At 38.7% G+C, this 17,317-nt stretch overlaps 1 protein-coding gene across 4 annotated transcripts in view; it reads right to left on the bottom strand.

The window, feature by feature from the left end:
- Positions 1–17,317, bottom strand: part of CA10 (carbonic anhydrase 10) — a 202,079-nt gene that overhangs the window by 9,678 nt on the left and 175,084 nt on the right. For all 4 annotated transcript variants that reach the window (XM_063352306.1, XM_063352303.1, XM_063352305.1 and 1 more), the window contains 2 exons: positions 4,508–4,603; positions 2,460–2,532 (listed from right to left, as the gene is read on the bottom strand). In XM_063352306.1, the coding sequence (XP_063208376.1) occupies positions 2,460–2,532; positions 4,508–4,603 (169 nt within the window). The remainder of the gene's footprint in view (positions 1–2,459; positions 2,533–4,507; positions 4,604–17,317) is intronic.

Here is a 17,317-nt window from a genome sequence, read left to right as displayed (position 1 = left end):
TACTACAGTAAGTAACCCAGTGCCCTGCAGAATATTATATGCATTGTATCTGCCAAGGATTTCATTTTAACACATGAACTTGTTAGTGATAACGGTGGTTAACAATTAAAGCAGGTCTGTTAATCATGATTCTGCAGCCTATGTTATGTGTTCATCTTCATGCGAAATTTCATTTAGTAAACGCAAATTATGTGTGATTGGAATTGCATTTTCCTTCTAAAGAGGCAAAACAACCGATGAAAGGTTGTAGGCTGCTGCCAGCTCCAGAGAAGAGGGGTGCCCACTTATACCTGCGGTGCACAAAGGAAGTATTTTGTATTGGGAGGGTATGCTTGCTTCCTGGTGGGGGCGATGGTTGCATGCCGAAAGATGCAACAAGGGAGAGATGCTGCAGGTGCCTTCCTGCCCCTGTGGACCCGCATATGCTTAGTCATGGCCTCTCCTCTGCTCTCAGCCACCACAAGTTGTCCAGTCTTTGCTCTGCTGGCCAGCCATTGTAGCATGTGGGGCCAAGGAGCGCAAAAAAGGCTGTGACACTCATGTAAATGCATGAGATAGAGCTGCTGTGATGGGAAAAATGAGGCAGGAGTCTTCTCTCATTCAGTGTGCGAGACCTGACAGGTCTGTGTGTGTGTACGTGGGGAAAAGCAGCTTCCTCAGTGGTGCAGCCAGAGATCTTCTGGCTGGTCCCCAGACAGCAGCCAGGAATATGTAATTTGGGAGTGAAAGAGCCTGAAAAAGCACGTACAGCCTTAATGATAATGGCCGATCTCCAGGATGCTGCAGCAGCACTGGTAGGCAGGAAGCTCTTACAGAACGGTGTTGCTGTTTTTGCAAGGAATCAAGACAGGCAGTTTACAAACTGGGCTGATCTCCTGCTTTCATACTGATGTTTCGTACTGATAGAACAATCTGGAAAAAATGTTCTGAGGGGAATCCTCTGTCACTTTCCTTTCTACAGGTATCATGGAGAATAGAGTTTTATCATAATAGAGGCCTCTTATTTGGACCAAAGATGTAAGAAAATTTGTTAACTGTAAGGTAAAATTAGAGAAACATCAGTGGGAAGAAAGGTGCGTGTTCTAGGAGAGGACAAGGAACTATCTATTTCAGAATGGGGTTGGATTGGCTCCATTCTTCAAATTCTGTATGGGGTGGCAAGACTTGAAGTCTTTCTAGTGCTCTCTTGTTCAGGAATTAGTGGTTAAATTCTGTGTTTTCGTTTCATACTGATCGCAAATCTACACTTTTTCTTTTTACGATCCTGGCTTTGCAGGGAGGGCGAGAAGATGGATTCCATGGAAAGAAATGAGACTGTAGTTTAGTGACGTGTAGAGAAACCTCTCCAAGCCTTTCCATCATAAACCTCAAGTTCAGTGATTTCTGTTGAAGTTAAATGGGTATTTGAGATCTCTGGAGCTTCAGATGCAAAGTTGTTGTAGAGTATATAGTACAATATATTTAATTTACAGAAAGGTAAACTGAGACAAATGCTATCAGAATTGTGAACCAAATCCTGGAGTCCTGAAAACCAGTCTCATTCCCGTTAGTGTGAACAACTCTCTCCCAGCTTTCATAATCAAAAGAAAAATTGATGAAGTTTATAAAAAAATTGTAAGTCGTTGTTTACAGAATAACAAATGGAGGCTGAGTTTTACAATACTTTTCCTATTTTTTCAGTTTGATGTGTACTTTCTGGAATTTAAACTCTGGTATCGTTTAATTTGTTTTATTAACTCAATGGTTGCTTGGAATTCAAGTGAATATTTGACAAAGAGAATAAGGTTTTCAGGAGAAGAGGTTTAATTTGTTCCATTGAGATATATGTATTTTTCATGACTTTCTCTAAAGTAGCCTAATTTTCACTGACATTTAAGCTCCAGTTTTCCACAAGTTCAATACGCTAACGTGGAATTATTGAGCATTATCAATTAAAGGCTTTCCAAATTTGAATACAGCAAATACACATGCTATGTTAATGACCTCTTTTTACATCCATTAAGTACAGCAATAGTTGAATAGAAATGGCATAACTTTTCTGTACAAAAATAAGGTATTAATGAATACTAAATCCACAGTTAATGATGCAGATCTTGACATAACTTGATCTGATACAATCCAGGCTGCTGTGCACGTTACTTTTATTGCTAACAGTAGGCAGTTTCTCCTGAGTATTCTGTGTGAACACAGCACATGTATTTAAGTATAATTTCATTAATTTATTGCTTGTTCAAACATAAAATAGACTTTGAAGTTCAAAATTCATTTGAAGAAGTGATGACCTTACTAGATTTCTCAGGTTCCCAAGTTTATCATGCAGAGTTGCTGGCAATGCAAACTTCGTAATTTTTGCCCATAATGAAGTGCTTTTTTTTTTTCAGTGGATTGCTAAATACATTATTTGATACTAAAATCATACAACTGTTAGCCATAGTAAATAAAAAAAAAAACCAACTTACTTTTATATGTTATTCTTGTTATGGTGTCTCTGTTAAGCATACGATTTAGAAACGGATTTGATGATTCAGATACCTACAGAAGAGAAAGTGTACAACGTCAAAATCTTCTCACAAATGTTTCCTTTCTGGAAATGTAGCTGTTCCACGTAGGTGTGCGCCCACACACACACTCTCTGTCTCTCCCTCTCTCTCTCCTTCTCTCTCCCTCCTTCTCTTTCTCCTGCCACTCCTCCAAATTGTTTCTGCCTTTTTTTCATTGTTGTGGGAAAAGGAAATAATTACTTGGATATTTTTCTAATAGAACTTGTTAGAAAGTTGGTATCTAAAAAGAAATTTAAAAAAACCCAGGGATGGGATAACAGGATGAATAGAAATTAGTGCCCGAATAAAAGCGTGAGTACGAGTTTCTTCTCCAACAGCTTTGATGGGGTTTGCAGGTGGTTAATGTAATTAGGCAGGATTTTCATACAGTATTCCATTATTTTTCTATTTATTGAAAAGTACACTTTTGTTGCAGCAGACTATTTAGATTGTAAATAAAATCTGTCTTCCCTTTGTTTTACATACAGGTATGAAATGCTTACATTTCACCCCCATGAACTCACAATTATGTATACATATATACATACACGTCTATGTACACAGAAAACATTCAGTCTGCATTAACATAAGCATCCCGAAGAGGACTTATAGGAAAAATGATAGAGGGCATAGAGGCATTGTTGCTTTGTTGTGTTTTTTCTTTGGGGTGGAAATTTTCTGTTTGGTGGAAATTCAGATGGTTACTTCTCCACTTAGAAGTTTTTCTAAGTGCTTTGGACATTTAAAATGGAACACATCTTTTCATGCCAGTGAGAGAGGCCTAGAGAAAAATATGGTGAGGCAGATACTAAATTTTGTTGCTCGTTATAACAAGTGTGCAACTCAGCGAGTACGAGTGATGCGTTACTTAGACAAAATTGGAATGCTGGGCAGTTGGAAGGCTTGCTTCAATTTTATCCTTTTGCGCTAATTCAAGTAAGATCGTTGGTCGTAATACAATACATTTTGGATGAAAAAAGGTAACCCAAATATCTTTCTTAATTATTAGACCTGTATAAAAGGGCAATTTTCATATCTAATTATTCAACATACTCTGTGAAAAGCATATTTTTAACTCTAAGGTTAATGCTTTGTCAGGAACTTCGCCTTATGAAATGGGATTAGAGAGTACTAAAGGGAATTAATAGATATCCAATACGTAAGGTCTGATGATGAAAGCTATATATTTTGGTGTGAAGCACTTATTCAAATATATATGCTCTTTTAGACTGATGAAACAGAGATTAAAAAATGGCAGAATATGAACAACATTTTTTTTGGGAAATGCATTCTTCACATAAAATGAGTGAAAGGTTTCTTCAATGTAATTAGGGAGGTTTGAGTAAACTATTAAGTCTTGAGTTCAGTGCTAGATCACTGTAATGTATAGACCTAACTATGCATCAGGATGGAGACCGAAAGATGACAAAATACTCATGTCTTTCTAGCTCTGTGAAATGGAATATATTAAGAGTTACACTTCCAATGTTCTTTTGGTTTTAATAGTTTAAGATGTTTTAAATTATATTGTGAGAAAAACTTATTGTGCTGACTTTGAAACATCAGCATGTCTCCAAAGAGCAAACATGCCCTCTTTCCCAGGGCCTCAACCTACTGGGAGAGATTTACTTTTAATTGAATGAATAACATTTCATGAAGAATTATCAAATCTGCAAGATTAGCAACTTTTGTCACAGTCACTAAAGTCTTATGAGTGATGTTTATGATGCAAGGATTCCTCTCCCCCCTCCTCCCCATACCTTTTCATTTTCCTTACATTACATTGTAAGTGCTTTGGAGTAGAGATTGTGTGTTCGGTTCCTGGGATGATGCTGTCTCTGGATTCCAGATCAGAGCCTCCAGGCATTGCTATAGTATAATGATATAGTCTAATTCCTAGATTTATAGCTCATGGGAAAAGAAGTCCATTGTCTATATATTAGGTATTGATAATAGTGAATACTTACTTTCATAAATATGGAAACTACCACCAAACCATTAGGACTCTTTGCAGCTTCTGTGACGTTTGTGTACAGCTCATGGTTATAATGGATTAGTTGAACCTAGAAAAGAGGGAAGGGAAATGTTACAATTAAACAGTAGCAAATCGTACAATACACTGTTTGCAAATACTCTCTATGCACCAATTGGTTTGTATTAGGATCCCATCTACGCTTAGGATATTTTATAACAGTGCATTTTTTTCAGACGTTTGTGGCATGCATGATTTTAATAATTTCAGTCACCATCTGGCTCCCACTGGCACAGCACCAGCATGTTTTCTTTTAAATTGCCAGTAAGTGAATTTACCCACATCAAGTTATGAATTGCATTGCAGGGGTTGACATCATTTCCCTGTTGCAACAGCATTTGCCATGGGCATCAAGTAATCTGTACTTTTCAGCCGCGAGCCAAACACAGAGGAGTCAGGGGTTGAAATATTTGAAGAAACATATGGGATATGGGTTTGGAACTGTTTAAACTGGCACTCACAGAATTCAAAATACTAATATTCATTGGCCCCAGATTTTACAAACTCTGTTACAGAAGCTCCTACAGTTAGGCACTTACCGTATTATTGTTAACCAGGTTCTCCTTAGCTCCTACAGCTTTCCTTCTGCTTTTTAGTTTTATGATTTGATGGAACTTTTAAATTGTGAAGGCGCAGTTCATCTCTTTCCCTGCACATGTAAATGTCTTACCCAGAACAATGGCATTTGATTTGTCTGGGATCACTGGACACTGTTACCATTTATATTGCAATTTTTAGCCTCACTTTTTAAAAAAAGATGAACAACCCCAATGAACTTGTGAGGCGGTTAAGTACTTTTAAGAATTTCAAAGGCTAGTTAACTTTATTTAGCCTAAAGATATCTATCTTAATTTTCAGATGTCAACTAAAAAAGTAAGGTCGTTGTTCTGGCCTTTTCAGAATTGCAGCAGCCTGATGTTTGTATTTAAAAATCTGGTGTGCCTTCCATGTGTTAGCATAAATCTAAAGGCTGTCCCCTGACATTTCTGGACTTGCATACTGTGAACAAGACCAGTACTAAGTTGATCTATGCCTGGCAGTCTTTTTAACTGTACAAATGGCCAAAGACTAATAGTGCCAGTAAAGCAATTTCATCATAGTGTGCTTTCTGTGTTTATAATGAGGAAAAAAAAACCCACCCACCTCAAAACCACTGAAATGGGGTTTAGTGCCTGCATTGGTGACTCTGTCTTCTGGATGCATGCAATGTCTGGGGCTTCGTCAGTGACACACAATTGCAAGGATTTCTCTGCAAGAATGGCCTCCCTACGGAATCTGCTGTGCACAATCAAGTTACAAAGACAAAGCGCTGCTTTGCCGTCCAGAAATGTATGTCCACCAACACGGGTACTGGTAGTGATCTGAATTATAACAGCATCCCAATATATGTGTAACCCATACCATTATTATCTCAGTCTATGATAAATTGAGAAATAAACGATGCCTCCCAACTCTGCAAGTGTTCAGACAGTTGCATTTCCTACACTCTGCCCTCACTGCACAAATGTATTCAAATAATTCAGAATCAGATCTTATGAGCTTTCCTAATATAAAAATTCACCAAGCATTGTCCTCCATTCCTGTCCCCGCGCCCCCCCACCCCCCAAATCCCTTAGTGATGCTGTTTCAGTGCTTGGACATTGATGTAAAAAGGAGTAGTGGAAATTCTGAAAGAGAATATTTGCATTAGTAACATTAGAAGATCTTTGGCACGTAGCTTTACTAGTTACAGCTAACGGTTCACAGACCAAAAAAAATTAGGTAAGGGTCAAAATTACTGCTACAATGTGTTAATTTCAGTTACTTTTTTCCTGTCTGGATTGGGAAGTATTGGTTGACCTTTTTGCAATTTGCAGGGTAGGTATTTTTTAAGGCAAACAAACAAACCAAACTTGAACTAAAAAGTAAAAATGTCAAAGTAGCCAATGAAGTCATCTACTAAATTCTGACAGCTAGGTAGCGGGATGAATGCAGTATGTTTTCTAAAGGTCTTGTAAAGAATTAATGAGAGCATTTACTCTACAGCACATAGAGGTTCTAGGCTTATTAGTCATCACTTTGGGTACTACTGAACTTTGATAACATCAAGGTTCTGGCGACTGTGCAGTCACTGAAATTTTTAGGCTTAGTAACATATTTTTATGTACAATTATTCACTCTGTCAGCCAAACTAACTTTTGAGTTATCAAGGAAATAAGTGATGAAATCCGCTTTAGACTAGAATTCCTTCTGTACAAAATCCCAGAAAAACAATGAATTATATAAACTAAATTAATCTAACAAACCAAAATGTCTAGTGCAGGAATGGGTAAAAGTAAGGACCAAATTCTCCATGGAGGCTCTGAGTCAATGTTGAACTCTCATTTCTACTGATGGGACTTATGGTAATAAAACTCCTGATGTTATCTATGACCACGTGTAGAATATTTGTCCCAGACTCACTGGAAGGACCCTACTGTCCAGTGCAGTTCTAGCCTTGTGTAACACTTTGTAGTGCGATGAGCGATGTGGGCCTCAGCACATCACAGTGTCCCGTCTCTGCTGGAGACCTCTCTTGATGTCAGAAAGAGACACAATTCACTCGGTGAAAAACTTACACCCAGACTGCAGGCAGTCAAAAGGTTATCTGTGGGAATGAGTTAATGTACTTGAATTCATTAGAAATTAGAATAGTTATTTCCTTTGCTGATCTGTAAATGATCTGTGCCCCATATTGTGCTGTCTTTACATGTCTAAAAACTTTGGCATTCTTTACCAGCGCTTCTAGCGGTTTTCATTTCAAGTTTCCCATTCCTGCAGGTTTGTATGCCTCTGCCCCATGCTGCTTCTCCTTATCATATCTCAGTTTGGTAATGAACCTTTCTGGAGAGCGTGCTTGAGAAATCTCGCTTTGCTATAGTTTAAAAAGATCCCCCTGCCTTGCTATGTGTTATTGTTTCTCAAAGATCCCACTGCTGAATGAAGACAGACTTTTTTTTCTTATGAAACCTGTCACTTTCTCTGTGTTAGAGTTGTATCCTTCCTCCCTGCACCCAATTTAATTTTAAAGTTGTTTCCATGGCACCATGGTTAAATTCATTAGGTTTTTCTTTTTTTTTAAAAAAGATTGACCATGTAAGGAGACATATTTTTCAAAGTTTCTCATAGGGAACAGACTAATTTAGAAAGGTACAAATGAATAAAGATGTCTTAGATAAAGAATATTACATGCAGGATAAAAAAATAAAGTCCCTATTAAATTCCTTCTTTCGAGAATAATTTCTTTAAAGTTCCCTGAAATACCTGTAATCTTAAAGTCTGTATTAAATATTAGTAGAGTCTTCCATGAAGGTGAAGCCATACATAACTAAAATTGCTTCTATGTGAAAATCTCACTTTTTCAAATGATGACATTATATTAACAACAAAGCACAACAAGAGCAAACCTGAAATGCTGAAAGTACCTTTTGCTTCTAGTTTGCGTTTCAGGGCTCAAACACAATACAGAATCTTGTTATAAGCTATTGATTTTCTTTGGAAGATTCCCCCTTTAAGATTAATTTGCCACAGAACAACTGATCGCTCTTTGTTTTCCTCAAGCTATAGAAGTTCTATTTTTCAGGGAGAAGAAAGGAATTAAGATTAATTACTCTCTTTTAGCCCATGAAAATCCAGAACGTGCCCCTGTTCCATCACCCCAGAATGTGCGTTGGACGAGGAGCAGACATAGCACTTTTTAGACACCTGAGGCTGTTGGGAATGTCAGCGGGAGCTGACAACAGCACGTTCGGGGTAATCTACTCAGAGCACGCTCTCTTCAGCCTGGTAGCATGTGCTTTGGGGCAAAATAATATAGATAGGCTGATATTATGGCTCATGTTTTGGCCACTACGGGGAAAACATCTAATTCCCTTTCCCAACACATTTGCGTGTGTGTTTATAATGGTAATAACCCATGCTTTGATGAAGTTCAGCATTGTAGTCGTATTGTTTGTACTGTTTTTCCTCTGCAATGTGTTTTGCTGCTTTTCTTGATCCTTCACCCAGGTGAAATGTGCATCTTTGGTCAGAGCAAACAGCAGGATATTTTCTGTGTGGCATTTGACCAAGGCTCTTTGGCCAAGCAAAAGGAGGCAGTTTGCTGCGTTGATGGTTGTGGGTGCCAAATATTCCAGGGACTCTTTTCAGCAATCTTTTAGCAATTTTTTAACTTGGACAAAGACCTTCTGTGACAGAGGTCTGATCTGGTGTCTGTGTGTAACCCTTTTATAACTGTTAGACCAATGTGAAATACTCTGCTGCAGTGAGACATGGAGAAATACGAAACTGGTTATCGCAGTATTTTACCCACAAATGTTTCCGTAGTCCTCCTGGGGAGTAATGGAATACCCATTATTCTGACTTGGAAGTGTTACAGTTGAGTGCATAAGCATTTTGATTTGTAAATGGCAAGGGATCTAAACCTTGAAGTGAATGGCAGCAAGGAACAGCTAATCTGTAACTATAATATTTGTATTATGCTGTGCTACCTGATAAACTGTTGGGATACCTGATTGAGAGCAAGCACAAAGCATGTTTCTAGCACAGCAGGGAACAAAAGCAAACGAAATTGCTCCAGAAGACAAGTTAAATGTTTGTTTTGATTCAGAGTCCTTGTAAAAAGTGGATAAGATCTCATTAAGGTAAAAAAATCATACATTTTTGTTTATCCAGAGTTTAATAAAAACAGCGAAAGAAATGTAATTTCTGCGTGGCAGGTGTCCAGTGAGGAAAATCATTTTAATGAGTTAAAACCTATTAATAACAACAGTTGATATTCCAGTGTTAAAATATAGTTGCTCTTACAGGTCTTGTAAAACCCTTTGGAAAGAGCAGTAATGTCATATCATCTAAGAGTTACTTACAGTATTAATTTTGTGGATCTGAACAGGTTTTAGATCTGAGGTTCTCACCTTGTGAAAGAAATGATTTTTTTTTTAAATGTCCCCTGGTTCTAGGATGTGCAATTTGTGTGGCTGACAAAAATATTTTTAGATTTCTTTTAAATTAAATTAAACGTATCTCCTGCTTCATGGAAAGGTATAGCATCACCTGTGAGAAGATGCCTCGGGCTCCTCAGAACCCGTGGTCCTGATTTGTCTTGTTTTGTTGGACTGACACCTGGCAGCGATACAGTGGAAATTTTCCTATCTTTGGCAAGTGATGAAGGATTTTTATGGTGTGTCACTTAATAATAGGCCTAAATATCACATGGACTATTCAAGGAAGAAAAAAAAGTTAACTGCAGTTTTTTCATAATTGGTTGGGATTTGGAGCTGGATGTTAATGTTGTCTTTTCCTGAATTCTTATAACGATGAAAACCTGTTTGTCCACACACACAGTCACCCATATGTGAGAAGAATGCACTAAGATTGTACGTATTTAGTTGTCACATCTTGGTGGATACTCCTGGCCTGCTCAAGGCACAAGTCATTACAATTCAAGTGGGGTAAGAACTTTAACTCTCTGGTCCAGGTCTCAGTCCTTTTTTTGCTTTCAGTGAGCCGATTCAAACTAGCAGCTGGAGAACTGGGCTGTTAGCAGGCTCAGAAGAATGCTGTTTAAGAAAATAGAAATTGTGATTCACAGTAATTGTCTTTGAAAACCAAACCCATCTTTTTGTCATGCACAGGGTACTCTACCATGCAATGTTAGGATCTGCCAAGGTGGTATTACCCACATACTTATTAATTAATCCATAGATCTACTTGGCAGTTATTTTTTATGTATAAGTCCCCAGCAGGGAGGTAGTCTTATGTTGTTGGTAAATTGGTAAAATAAATTTTATGCGACCACCTATACTTCCAGCCGTTTACTAAGCATTTTAGCAACTACTGTGGTTTTAAGATTAAAATTAGTTATAAAGATTAACTTAGTTTAATATAAAGAAGGAGAAATGCAAAAACCATTTGTTTGAAATAATTGTATATCCCTAACTCTATTTGAGAGATTCTCTCTACTAAAACTGAGGTTCCTTAGGCTGTTGCTGACAAATGTCGTTTGTGTTGGTTTGGGGTTTTTTTTACTGCTTTTGTCAGTTATTTTGTGATTTAAAATAAATGCCTATACAATACTGATTTAATAGAAAGGCTTGTCATCCACATCTATAGCAATATGCCAGCAGTTGTATCCTTGATAAATAAAAAATATTATAATTCTTTTTTACTTAAAAGACTAAGAATGCAAGGAAGGAACTCAGTTTTCTCCTGCTTCTGAGCAGCCAGCTGTATAAAAGCACGTGCAGAGAAATGCACAAATGCATCATGCAGTAAAGTGGAAACACAGTCAAGGGTTAACTATACTTGGCTGCAAAATCTTCTGTACTAGAAATAATGATATGCTAGGAATTAGCACTTCAACTGCAAATGGTCTCTAACAGTTAATTAGACCAGTTGGTAACGAGAACTAACTCGCAATAGCTCTATTCAACAAATGGTGTTCAAGAGTGAGTTTTATCCAGGCTTCCCCAGTAAGCAGTTAACACTCTGTGTTATTTTCAGCATATATTATGACTAAAAAAGTATCGTCGCCCACTTTAGGTTTAAAGTAGTTATCTCTAGATGCTGACATATGAATGAAAGGTGCGAGAGAGTCTTCAGCTTTCTGGGGCATCTGTTCTAAGATACTCTAGCTGGGTGTTTAGCAGTGCTTTGAGAAGAGATCGGTGAGAATCGGATCTGAAGCAGGAGAGCCATTTTGGCTGCTGACCTTCTATCTTACACTGATGAGGCTATTAACGAAGCAAAACATTTATCCTTGGTTATGTGCAACCATTGCAGCTAGAAAATATGAAAAATATGACCTGGATGAAGTGTAGAAGATTTTAAACTATTTCTCTCTAATATTTTGTAAGTCTTACTTTAATTCATTTGCTAGTAGGAAAAAAGGGTATTTTAGACAGTATTTAAAACTCTATGTTTCTTTTAAGCATCCACAGGACTACAGTAAAAAGTACAAATTACTAGCTTAAGAGGTTAGATTGGCTGTGCATGTCTCAGAATTTGTTATTGGGACGTTTCACCTTTGTGCTAACACCAAAAAATTAAGTAAGTGATAGCCTGAATAAATAAATCCGAAAGGTGATGGATTCCTGCCATCCAAATGCTGCCAAAACTGTTGCCAGTGTCACAATTGCTTGTACTCTCTTCCAGATAGCAGGAAACACAATGAAGGAAAAATCCAAATTGAGCCCCAGAGGTACATAGATGTGTCTGTGATGCTGGTTGCTGTGTGACTTGAGGAGCATTTTTGACAGGGCAGTCATTGCTGAAGCCTTGCGCTGCCGATTACTCTAAACGCGGGGTATTTCTGGCTGACCTGCCCGTCAACTGCTCTTGTCATTCGTTGTTAGCAGATGAGCAAGAGCTGGATAAACATAAATAAATGACACTGTTCTGCAATTCACTTTGTGTGAGGATCAAAATGAAGTCTTAGACTCAAATGTTTAATGTTGATTATGTCTTGGCTGATGCAAAATTTTACTGCAAGCTGTAATTTGGCACTGACCCAATCCATCATCTACGAAAGTTACATCTTAAGAGAGAATAGGGGTAATGTAGGAAAACGGGCTATTAGATGAGCCTATCATCATTTCTGGATTCGTGCAGGATTTTCTGACTAAACACTACATTTAAATTGTTTTCTCATTTTAAATACAACAGATGCTCAGACACCATGATGATGAATTCAGTATAAACGCTCCATTTGGGAGATTCAGTTATATAATGGTGCTCTGAATTTCTGGGAGAATTTTCTATTTCTTTAGCAACTAGTCCAGAAAGCAGCAGAAAATGGTTCCTGCAAGTCAAAAGTGTGGTGAAGTAGTGATGGACGCTATTTTTGTTGTTCACTGTGTTACCCTGAGACGTTGAATCAAAAGGACACGTGCAAGGTCACCCAGCGGTGTGGCAGGGATGCATTAACAGTTGAAGCCTTCTCTAACAACACGTGACGCCACTACAGCTCTCGCTCCACCTTGCCAAAGTACCATCTGTAGCTACGCTTCTGTTCAAAGGGTGGGCATGATGGGTAAGAGCAGACAGAGAAATATCACAGACTGATGAATAAAAGAATGAGCAAAAAAGTTAATAGAATTTGGGCTAGTGAAAATCTAGTGGTTGATCTGGGCCTTATCCCTTTTGTCCTCATTTTATAATCTAGTAGGGAAAAAACAGTCAAGCTTAACATACCCAAAGTTAACTGGCAAGCAAAGAAAAGGTTAATGTCAGTGTTTCAAACCAGAAGTAGAAAAAAGGCAATTATCAGTTTTACCTGCTCTCTTGAGTATAGAAATATATTGTTAAATTAAGAATATAATTTTCCCGTGGCAAAAAAGACACATGGGATTTCATATTCTTAAAATTACAATAAGGCGTGTATATGAGGAAAGCATGGGATAACGTCGAGGATGTATTTTAAGAAGCTATTGGTGTGGTCCGTCTGGGGCTCGTGGGAGCCCTTGACCAGCCCGTTTGGGCAGCAGCTCCTGCCTGCCTTCCCGGGTGCTCTGGTCTTCTGTTGCCTGAGCTCAGCCTGGCACAGGCATCCACATCCAGTCTGTCGTTATGGCTCCTGCCATGGTGCATGGCTTGGTGACCTCTCCTTCCCCACTCCCTGCTGGCAGGTGTAGGATGGGAGAAGAACTCAGCACAGGATCTGTGAAACTTGGCTGCTCTTGCAGGGAGGAGGGGAAGAAAGGGAGATGGCTGCTTGCCCTTTGGGGAAGGAAAGTGGCACGTAAGTATGGAGGATGGACATGCGCACTTGGTGAGATGAGACTTTCTGTTTTAAACTAATGGAATTGCAAAATATTAGTAGTATATCCGTTAAAAGTTAAATGTGAAAACACACAGGGTCTCATGTGATCTTGCTGAATGTTTTATTGATGCATTTTTTACTCTGGAGTCTCCTTCCCCTTTAGTGATTGGGTTGCTCATCTATGACTTAAGAAAATTATGTTCAGCTCCTTCTCTGTTCTTAAGCAAATCTTCCTGCTGTTTCCGCCCAGCTCGCCATCTCTGCCGTGGGAAGAGCTGTACTTCTCCAGTAACAATGTTGTGAGATGCTCAGATATAACATTAATGGTGTTGTGGAAAGCACCTAGATAATGGATGTCACGTTACGAAGTTCAATTTGGGTTATCGATCCACGCCAATTTGTGACACATCACCCATAAAAGGTGCAAAAAGAAGCTCAGAACACAAATAGTTTTGTCAGGAGACTGTGGGACACTTGGATTTTCCAGCACCTTAAAGAGTGATAACAGGGAAACATTTAAACCCTGATAAAAGAGGAAAGGAATTTAAAATGGGTAAACTTGCTAGTGATCGTAGCAATAAATATTTGAATGTAAGTTGAGGGCTCAAACGCAGCAAAGTTTGAGGAAACCCAGCTGGACTCAAAATAGCCAAAAGCATTTCTGGAATGAATGTTTTATTGAATTATTGAAGATCCTTTAGGATATTAATGCTGTGATAGATGAGATGATATATTACAGTCAAATTTTTAGAAATTATTTGAAGAAAATTCACACCAGGATTTCCTGTTTAAGGTGCAGAGTCAGAGATTGAGAGGAAAGAAGGCACAGATCTACCCTGACAGGAGAAAATAAGGGGTTTTTTGTTTTGTTTTGGGTTTTTTTGTTGTTTAAGATTATCCTGGGAGCTTTTTTTAAAGCTAAGGGATGTACAACTGTCTCTTGTTGTTTATGTAAATTGCATGAGAGACAGTTTCACGTTTGTAGTTTAAAAGGTAAGTTTGAAGTTGAGAAATAATGAGCACAGACAAAACAAGAGGACATGAATTATCTAAGACTATGAGATAGTACAGCTTAAGGCAGACAACTGTAAAATTATCTTGTTTCTAAGTGAAGTGAGTGACATTATACTCAGTAGGAAAGATAACTGACACTTAGAAGTCATAACTAAGCCCGTTATCTTTTATAAAGTAAGCCTTTAAGCTCTATCTGCAGATTTTGTGAAAGAAAGTAGGATATTGGCAAACATTACTCAACAAATGCAGTACAGCATAAATTAAAAGGGCATGAAAGTACACACACCAGCATTTGTTTATCATAAGAACACATTCTTCTGGGTACCTTGTAAAGGGCACTGAAAATTGCCACATGTTAAGAGCAGTTCAACTGCAGATTAGGGCCATTTACAAACAAACAGAAGATGATGATCACAGAAGCCTTTCCAGTAGCCTTAATTATACCGTGGTTGGTTGAACTTCAAGAATCTAATAGTGGTTTTCTTTGTTAAAGGTATTTTCTGCCATTTCCTGTCTTACATCATCCCTCAAAGCTGCTTCCCTACATTCACAACAAATAAATGTCTCAGCTTCATGTAGGCAGAAAAGAATCGCTCCTCTTTCATTTGTTTTGGAAACTTTCTAGTTGTATATTTCAGGACAGTAGCAACCTTTTCCTAACTCATTGGTAATTGTTGCCCAGAATAGCAAAACACCAATGACCTCTACTTCATGGTTTGTCTTCGCTGTGTAACACGAAGGCTTAGAAACAACAAACCATCTGAAAATAACACCTAAATATTAAGAAGTAAAGCTGAGAGTCACCTTTGTGAATATGCCCCAAAATTGCACTTATTCACGAGTTTTTAAAGGTAATAAGTGAAGGTCAGTGAAATGGAAACCAATTGCAGCTCCCAACAGAAACATGGTAGCTGCCATGTCTCTGTGGGCTGTTTGAGGTGTGAATATTAAATGGACAAAAGGGCGAAGAAAATCAGTTATGCAGACAGCCTTGTTGTACAAAAGTGAACAGCACTTCAGTTAGGAATTGGACCGAGGGATGAATGAAGAGAAGGTGAAGCCATAGTGCATCGTCTCTAACCTTAAAAGCAGATCTGCCTAATGGGATCTGAGGTCTGTGGAATGGAGGTTTCTGTGCAGAGAGTGCTTTGGGATCCTGTGTGTGACTGTTCATGGTATAATCTGGCTTGTTATGAATCTGGAATCTTTTAACTGGTACTTCAGCTCTTGACTGGAAAGGGTGGCGAGTGTAGCAGCAGCAGTTCAGATCAGCAACACAAGTGTTTCATGGGTTTGTCTTTAAAACACAGATGAGGCCAGAGGCCCTTTGTACTCAAAGTTTGCCTCTTGGACGTGGTGGTGGTGAAATAGGCAGCAGTAAAGTTGCACTTGCAATTCGTATCAGCAGGCTTTCTACATTGCACAAGAGAGGTCAAAGCTTTTTTTCTCATTAGAAAACACAGTCTGTATTCATTTGTAGGTTAATTTACGTAGCTAAAATGCTGAAAATACTGGCATGGAAATACCTGAAATGCCAAACGGGTAATTTTCCCTTAATGAAAGAAAACCAGGGAGTGCTCCAAAATGCTGAACTCCTGAAGAAATCTGTAGTCTGTTGGACTTTCTGCACTTAGAAGAGGTGAATTTGGGTAATGATCCAATTAAAAGTCTTTGAAATCCATTTTGTCCGTGTAGTAAACTTTTCTGCTGGCAGAAAGCCTGGCCTCAGTCAGGCTGTGAATGCAGCTCCTTATTCTCGCTGACAAAGGGCCTGGCCTTCCAAAACGTTTGTGACTGCCATGCAAATACCACACACTATTTATTTCTTGCTGCTTCCAGTTCCCACTGGAAGAGCTATAGACCCCTGAAATACCAACTGAATGAGGATCTGTAGTGTCACTTCCATGAGGGACTAACGTCTGAACGAAGTGAGGGATTGTGAAAGGTACAGCTGCAGCTCTGCAACACCCGGCTTTCAACTTGCCTCATCGCAGCACTATTTCCTTGAGCGGCGGTGCTGATCAGAAGTCAGGAGGGGAAGCAAAGGGCGGCGGGTGGTGCGTGCGCCTCTCCCATCCCTGACAGCAGCCACCTCCACCTGCCGGAACACCCCTGGGAAGGTGGTTCTTCTAAAGAGCGAATGGGGGGTCCTGCTTTCCCCATGTAGTTAGGGAGCTGCGTGCTCAACAGTGTGACTGGCCTGCTGGGCAGTGGCAAATACTGTGGCTAGCTCTGTATTCATGCCAATCTCATAAAATCATGCAAATATTTATGAATGTTGGTGCACAGTGACTGGAATGGTATTGCTCTTTGTTAGATGTGCAAGAAGAGATCATTAAATACAAGCAGTGTCTCTTGTGGGTTTTTAATTCTTTTTCTCCCATGAAATTACTATTCACAAATTCGACCAGCTGTAGTTTCTTCAGTTAGTCCTAATGTTGTGCCTGCCACCTCTTCCTTTATTTAATTTCTTTGTTATGTACATTATCCTGTGGTATGGCTCTTGCGCAGTGAAAGAGAACCTTTCTCCTAGTGCACAGATGAAATGGAGCTGAAAATTACAGCAGATAAAAATCCAACTCTCTGAACTGTAACGTTCAGCACTCTTCAACCCAAGTAGACATCTAATTGAATATGATGTTGACTCTCTATATTACTATATTACTTGGTCAAGCTTACATCATTAAGCACGTATTTGATACACTGCAGTAAACAATTTGTTGCTGTGGTAAGACAGGCTGGTTTGTACTGTCTGGAGGCAAAGTTGCATTATACTTTAAATGCAGGTAGTGCTGTCTTTAGTTTTGAGTTATGGAGCAACACTGTAATCATCCTATTACCTTGCTAAAACATCTAATTATTTGTCAATGATGCGAAAACCTGAGAACTTAAATGTGAGAAATTATAATACAAATGTACCTATTGTTTATTTCATTGACACTTTAACAATACCAA

The sequence above is a fragment of the Chroicocephalus ridibundus genome, chromosome 14 (genome assembly GCF_963924245.1).
Source record: "Chroicocephalus ridibundus chromosome 14, bChrRid1.1, whole genome shotgun sequence".
In the NCBI taxonomy this organism is placed as follows: domain Eukaryota; kingdom Metazoa; phylum Chordata; class Aves; order Charadriiformes; family Laridae; genus Chroicocephalus; species Chroicocephalus ridibundus.
Note: the sequence above shows the minus strand (reverse complement) of the source record. Positions and strands in the feature narration are given on the sequence as shown.